At 42.9% G+C, this 7500-nt stretch overlaps 1 protein-coding gene across 1 annotated transcript in view; it reads right to left on the bottom strand.

The window, feature by feature from the left end:
* The window catches only part of LOC132998783 (SH3 and multiple ankyrin repeat domains protein 2-like), a 69775-nt gene extending 65250 nt beyond the window's left edge, over nt 1-4525 (bottom strand). The window contains exon 1 of the mRNA XM_061068530.1: nt 4289-4525. Within this exon, the coding sequence (XP_060924513.1) occupies nt 4289-4495 (207 nt within the window). The 5' untranslated portion in view covers nt 4496-4525. The remainder of the gene's footprint in view (nt 1-4288) is intronic.
* Nucleotides 4526-7500: the final 2975 nt, after the last annotated feature.

Genomic DNA, 7500 nt, shown 5'->3' on the forward strand with positions numbered 1-7500 from the left:
TCGTTCTGCTGCTTTATTACACCGTCACGTTCCCATCAGCTCCTGTTTGTGCTGCTTCCTCAGATCCAACACACAGCGTGGACGAAGTCTCCAGAGGACGGAGAGGACGACTCTGACCAATCAGGATTCATGGAGCTGATGTGAGAGAGGAAGACTCTGACCAATCAGGATTCATGGAGCTGATGTGAGAGAGGAAAGACTCTGACCAATCAGGATTCATGGAGCTGATGTTAGAGAGGAAGACTCTGACCAATCAGGATTCATGGAGCTGATGTTAGAGAGGAAGACTCTGACCAATCAGGATTCATGGAGCTGATGTTAGAGAGGAAGACTCTGACCAATCAGGATTCATGGAGCTGATGTTAGAGAGGAAAGACTTTCTGATACTGACACAGATTCTCTTCCGATAAAACTAGGAACTACTTTAAAAACGTTAGTGAGGTCTAAATTAATTAGAGAGGGATTAACATGGATTTTTTGGGGCTGATTCCAATATTAAAAGCTGTTAATTTAGAGTGAAGCTGATTGGTTGAGTCCAGACCTGATTGTAAAGCATCAGAATGTCTTGATTCTTGATGGTGACTCTTCAGAAAACGTCTCCTGGAGCAGTTCGGCCCGTTGGAGGTTTCGTTTCTCGTGGATGAAAGGAAACGTTTGAAGGAGCCGGTGAAGCTGCTGTGATGAAATCAGCTGTGCAAATCACGTGCACGAGCTCACGTGCACTAGTGTGCGCTCGAGTCACTCGTCTGACTTTGATTTCTGCTGGACTCAGTCATGTGACCGAGAGGCACCGCTGAGCGCTCGATGTGAAATCAGCAGCATGAGTGAGTACATGTGAGAGAGATTAGTGCACATGTGAACATACAACACACAACACGCACACACACACGCACACACACACACACCCACACACTCACACACACACACACACACACACACACATGCACACACTCAATGGAGTTAAACCACCGAGCTAATAACATCAAAGGGTCATGAGTTCATCTCTGGGTCAAAACTCTGAGGACATTCACCCACACACACACATACACACACACACAGACACACACACACATGCCCTCAAACACGCACACTAACACACACTCACACACACTTCTTTAGGATTGCTGTTCAGGAAAATACAAAGAGTTGACAAAGTTCTTTGATGCTTCGATGGAGAGTTTGAACTTGGTCCACATCTCAACTGAATGAACAAAGATCACTTGTGTTTAGTTCCAACTCCTCATCACCAGCGTCGGCTCTCATCACCACAAGCTCCGCCTTCTATTGTATTTAGATTTAGCGTCTTTTAGTTTACTTCAGTTTTCTCCTTGTTCCCTGTGAATCCTGTTGAGGATCTGCTGCTTCAAGATCTTCTTGAATCTTCTTGAATCTTGAATCTTGCAGTTTTCTCACGTGGGCTCATTCAGACATTATCCAAAGCTTTCAACAGCCGGTCTCGAGAATGATCAAATCCAACCAGACTTTATTAATATTGTGTCTTTCGTGCAGAGTTGGAATAAAATATGCTTCACAAATTGAAGTGGAAATGTGTGGAACCTCCACCACAGCTCCAAGGAACCAGATGTGTGTCCGTCCCTGTGTCTCCCTCCTTTCCCTCTCTGTTTCCTCTGAGTGGAATCTCCACTACAATTTAAAAGACGTGTTGGGTTATAGAGAATCCAAATACAAAATTCATAATGCACAGAATGTGATGGGGAGTCAGAGAGAAGCAGAGGAACACAGGAGAGAGAGAGAGAGAGAGTCGGGCGTCAGGTGGAAGCTGCAGGCGAGATCTCTGCCAAGCCGCCGCCAACGCCAACTTCCTGTTTCCCTTTCTTCTCAGGTCCGCTGCTTTGTTCTGCCAGCACGAGGATTCTCTCTCTCTCTCTCTCTCTCTCTCTCTCTCCCCCTCTCTCTCTCTCTCTCCCTCTCACTGTACATGTCCTGGACGTCCAGTGTGAATTGATCTGGAGCCGCTCTCGGACCCCGAGGACTCACACATCAAACAGGAGATGAAACCCGGTGAAGATGCTGGCTCCTCCTCCAGCTTCTCGTCCTCCGGGAGACACGCTGCTGCTGCTGCTGCTGCTGCTGTTTGATGATCAACCTTCACATCCAAACCTTCTGTGGTGACGACAGCAGAGCAACATCTGTCCACAGCTGCTTCATTCTGTCACAGGGTCGGTCATCTGTCACTCTGATGTGAACGCTGCTCATCTGGGGACTGCGTGTGTGAAACGTTTGATATTTACCCAGAATTAATCAAACATTAATAAACCATGAAAGCTGTTTGAGAATCGATACGTCAGAGCTCAGGGTTCAAAGAACGGAATAAAGAAGAGGATGGGATGTTGAATATATTCACTTTCCTTCTGGACGCCTTTTTGTTGTGTTTGTTTCTGTCGTTTGTTCAGAGAAGCTCAGTCTCATGAAGATCTGTGAAATCAATGAGTCTATAAGTCGTGTTTCATATTCTGTCAAAAAGCATAAAAGTTTGTTTTATAAAAATACATCTTATTGTCCATATTATCATTATCAATCTGTTGGAAGGATTCACTCGACACAACAAACACAAAGATTAACTCTTTAAATTGCAGCTCAGTGATGAGGAAGCTTTTCAATTTCACTTTAAACTCCTGATGGTTCAAACTGCTTCTCCTTTCAGTCTGATGTCAGGTGGGAGTGATGATGATCCTCACAGCTGGTTGGATAGAGACATGTGGTCACATCCAACCGGGCAGTGATGTGAAATGTGTACGTGTGTGTTTTGTTTGCATCTTTTGTTTCCTCACAGGTCAGATAAACAGGATCATTAGTTTCCAGTGGTTTCTAATCAGCTCCGTTAATAACACAATATTAATAACTTTATAATCTGCAGGGAAAATATGAATCCTTGTCTCCTGCTTGTTTTTCAGTGTCACGATATAGATACGAGGTCTGAGACTCACAATAACATTAATTATGCATCATCTTTTCATCTTCCCTCCATCATTAACATATTGATGAAAACAGGATCATTAAAGGCGTCTTCATTCATTCACTTTTCCCCCGGGAGATTTTTATGCTCTTATTATTTGCTGTGAACTGAACGAAATGATCACATGACACGAGCAGCGTTCAGTTCACTGCTCCGAACCACGAGGAGATATTCACACGCAGATGTTTCCCAGAAGAACCAGCTCCACCAGCAGCTCCACCTTCTAACACAACTCCACCTCGATCTTCACAACCAGACGATCTGGAGCTACAACATAAACCACGTTCTTCCTCTTCCTCCTAAACTTTAAATATATTAAAAGTAGAACAAGAGTGAAATTAAAGGAGAAGGGGGAATTAGTTTATTTTTTACTTTCCGTCTGAGTACGAAGCTTCGATGATGAATCTCAGAGGGTTTTAGTTTTTATACAATATTTATAATCTGGGTCTAAATAAAAACCAAACAAAGAAACACTTATTATGTAAGAACAGTTCAAAATAAGCATCTTACTGAGATGCATGTTTGAAAATGAACAAAGACGCTTCGTCCAGAAAGTGAAGCCAATGAGGAAATCTGTGAACTGACCAGCAGGGGGCGACTCCACTGGTAGTTTCTATAGAAGTCTATGAGAAAGTGACTCTACTTCTCACTTTGTAACGTCAGGAAAACATTCTCCTCAGGAGTTTATGTCTCAATCTCTAGTTTCAAGTCTTCTTCAATACAACAGATGTTCATTTAGTGAATTATGATCATAAAACACCGGATGAGGACGAGTGAATCTGGACGAGTCGCCGCTGGTCGTCAAACACGAGTTCAACAAACAATGTGTTTTAAACATCCACTTGACATCTGGTTAGAAATTAATAGAAAACTCCTAAAACTTAACTAATATTATATAAATTGAAGTGATGCTACGTAGTTTTGTCTGAATGAAACAGCTGTTTAAAATTAAAGAACATACTTCACACTCTACTGTAATAAGTCCACTGAATACTTCAAATATCCAGAAGCTCCACGTGTACAACCTTCCAGAATAATATAGGAATGTGATTAGTTATTTGATCAAATAAAAAGGATTTGACACGTTATGATTGACAGATGACACTGACTCGTGATTGGTGGAGAGTGTGTATGTGCGAACACCTGGGGAACACTTCTGTTAGAACATTAACACTGATGATAAAACATAATTCAGCTTTAACATGTTGAGTTTACTGTGTAGAAGCTTGGAGATCAAATCTAAAGATAAGATTCTCCGGTGGATCAACAGAAGGTCTGAACAGTCTCTCACTCAGTCACTGAGACACTCACCGTCTGCTGCAGGTCGGGGACGAGGACGCGGACGACCTGCGTGTTGGTGTGGACGTCGTCCATGTGGGGGGGCGGGGGGGGCTGGGCCGTGGCCCTGATGGTCTCGTAGATGGTTTCCTCTCTGGAGCTGTCGGAGGCGCAGTCGTCGGAGTAATCTGAAAAGCTCTGGGCCATCTCCTCCTCGCTGGAGGTCGGGCTCCGGGGCATAGTCAGCAGGCCGGGCGGATTCAGCTGCAACAGGAGGGAGAGGAGGTCAGAGGTCAGAGGTCAGAGTCGCTTCATTTCAGAGAGTCGGCGTTCAAACTCCCAAAGAGGGCGCTTGTGAGTTTGTTAGTTTATCCTCATCCATCTGCTCGAAGGCTTCTTCTCATATATGTTTATTAGTTTTCCAACAGGTAATACAACACAAAACAAAACAAAAACAAGACAAACACACATATTCTCACATATTTGGCTCACACACATATTCAAATCCATACAGGCAGAAGATTCAGGGGTCACGTCTGGTGAGAATGGTGGAAACATTCAGACCAACATATGACAGAAAGGGTTCCCATGTTTTATGTCAAATGGTCCAACACAACATATTCAAATTCAACCCTTTGCCACTGAGCCTTAGATGGAGCTTTATCTGTGATCCAATTCAAAAGAATACACTTTCTAGCACAAAAAGTGTCTTATAAAGTCTTCTTTTAAATTTGTCAGTGATGGACATGTCAGATATACCAAGTAGCAGGTATAAAGGGTTATTATTACTGTTAATAGACAGACTCTTATTAATTTCCTGCCCTATGACCTGCCAAAACTGCTGTATTATTCTACAATCTGCTCGAAGGCTTCTGAGGAAACTCCCTCAGGAATCACTGTCTTCACAAGAAGATGCTGCTTCACTAAGGCTCCTGAGTGAGGACGTGAGAGGCTGAAGCTGAGGCCTGACCTGACGGAGCTCTGCTGAGGTGAGACGTCAGCGTGATTAATGGATCAGAAGAAGAAACACATCCGTCTCTGCCTGAGCTCAGACGAGCACCAGCAACATGGACGGAATTAAGACATTTAATAAAACTGAATAATCATCTGCGCTTCAATCTGGTTTCCTGATTAGAAACCGGACTCGAGGTTTGAAGAGACGCTGAATTAAATACTCGGCAAGAAAAATGTGCAGATTCGTCTTGAACGTCCAGTTTTCCAATTTAAACTACAGGTTTTACTCATTCACACACAGGGGATCGAACCACCGACCTTTAGACGAGCCACTCTACTGTAGGAGTCTGTTTTGTTTTAATTTTATGGTTTAGTATAAAAATGAAGAAGCACTTTCATTATTCATTTTCACTTGTTATATCCTTATATTTAGGCCCAAACAAACAAGTTTTTCACAGGAAACACAAATATTAATTTTAATCATAAAGCATAAAGCAGGTCGTGTCATTTCCTGAAAATGAAAATAGTTGTTAGTTGTCGTTCAGTTTTTAAATATTTAAATCAAACTCAAATGTAAATCCTGCTCTCGTGTCAAAAGTGAAATAACCAATCAGAGTCCAGGAAGCAAAGCAGCATCTTTGCCTCCCGTTCGATTCCCTCGGTTTGACGCTTGTCCACAGCGGCTGTGATGAGTTTGGATTGTTCGACAAAATCGCTGCGACACAAACAAACAACACAATCATTTCTTTTCATCAACAGCGAACGAGAAGAAACGATTCATCTCCACTTCCATCAGGAGGAAACACCAGAGAAGGAGAAACTCATCTGAGTCGAGTGTGTGTGTGTGTGTGTGTGTGTGTGTGTGTGTGTGTGTGTGTGTGTGTGTGTGTGTGTGTGTGTGTGGGTTTGTGTGTGTGTGTGTGTGTGTGTCTGTGGCACTGTGAATGTGTTTGTCTGTGTGTGTGTGTGTGTGGGTTTGTGTGTGTGTGTGTGTGTCTGTGGCACTGTGAATGTGTTTGTGTGTGTGTGTGTGTGTGTGTGTGTCTGTGTGTGTGTGTGTGTGTGTGTGTGTGTGTGTGTGTGTGCGTGTGTGTGAGGCACGGTGAATGTGTGTTTGTGTCTGTGGCACTGTGAATGTGTGTGTGTGTGTGTGTGTGTGTGTGTGTGTGTGTGTGTGTGTGTGTGTGTGTCTGTGGCACGGTGAATGTGTGTGTGTGTCTGTGGCACGGTGAATGTGTGTGTCCATTAGCTGAGCTGCTTGTCATTGTGTCACCTTCTTGTCACCTGGACGCTGCTGATCTTTGTGTTACTGCAGGACAGTGTCTCTTCACTGAGCTCATTTGTCCTCGTTATAAAAACACAACTCACAGTTTCTCACTTCTACAAATTCATGAGGTTACAGACGACATAAGAAAACAGTGAGGAGCTGCTGACGAGTTCAATTAATAATCATATTTATAGATTTATAATTTAACTGCACTATCATCATATCTCATCTTTGAATCCTTTAGAGACAGAATATAGAGAAAGTGTTGTTTACTTTTCAGTGTTTCCTTAGCGACTGAATCCAAACCTGTGGTTCACCCTTCAACACACATGCAGCTGTATGTCAATATACCACACACACACAGACACACAGACACACAGACACACAAACACACAAACACACAAACACAGCTTCTGATTATTAAGCGCCCCAGAGGAAATATGTTAATACCACAATCCTCACACTAAACAAAGAGCCGAACAAAGAGCCAATCAGACGCACAGATTAAAGCTGCTCATCACATGAAGTATGATTATTTAATTATCAGCTTATTAAAATTTTATTACAATCACAAATTCTGCAACAACATTAAACACACAAAGACACAGGAAACTGGAAATGCTGATAACGTACTTCTGTGTTTGAATTTAACTTTAAAATGTGAAATGGGACGAAAACGGCTTGTGAGCAGAGACCAGTCGGTTCTTTTAATCATTTCTTTTAACTACACACACACATGGACTGTCCCACACACACAGACACACACAGACACACACACACACACTGCTATATGCGTTGTGTTCTGGCCATTTGTCGTCATCCCTGGTTTCATCGTTTCAACAACAGTCTCTCACTTCATTCAATGATACAACTGAAAAGATAAAAAGACGCTTTCGGAGACGTCGCAGAGTTCAGGGATGAACGAAGCAATTTTCTTTGATATGCAACAGGTGTGTGTGTGTGTGTGTGTGTGTGTGTGTGTGTGTTTGTGTGTGTGTGTGTGTGTGCATGAGCAGAACAGGGA

This window comes from Limanda limanda, chromosome 3 (genome assembly GCF_963576545.1).
Source record: "Limanda limanda chromosome 3, fLimLim1.1, whole genome shotgun sequence".
NCBI lineage: Eukaryota > Metazoa > Chordata > Actinopteri > Pleuronectiformes > Pleuronectidae > Limanda > Limanda limanda.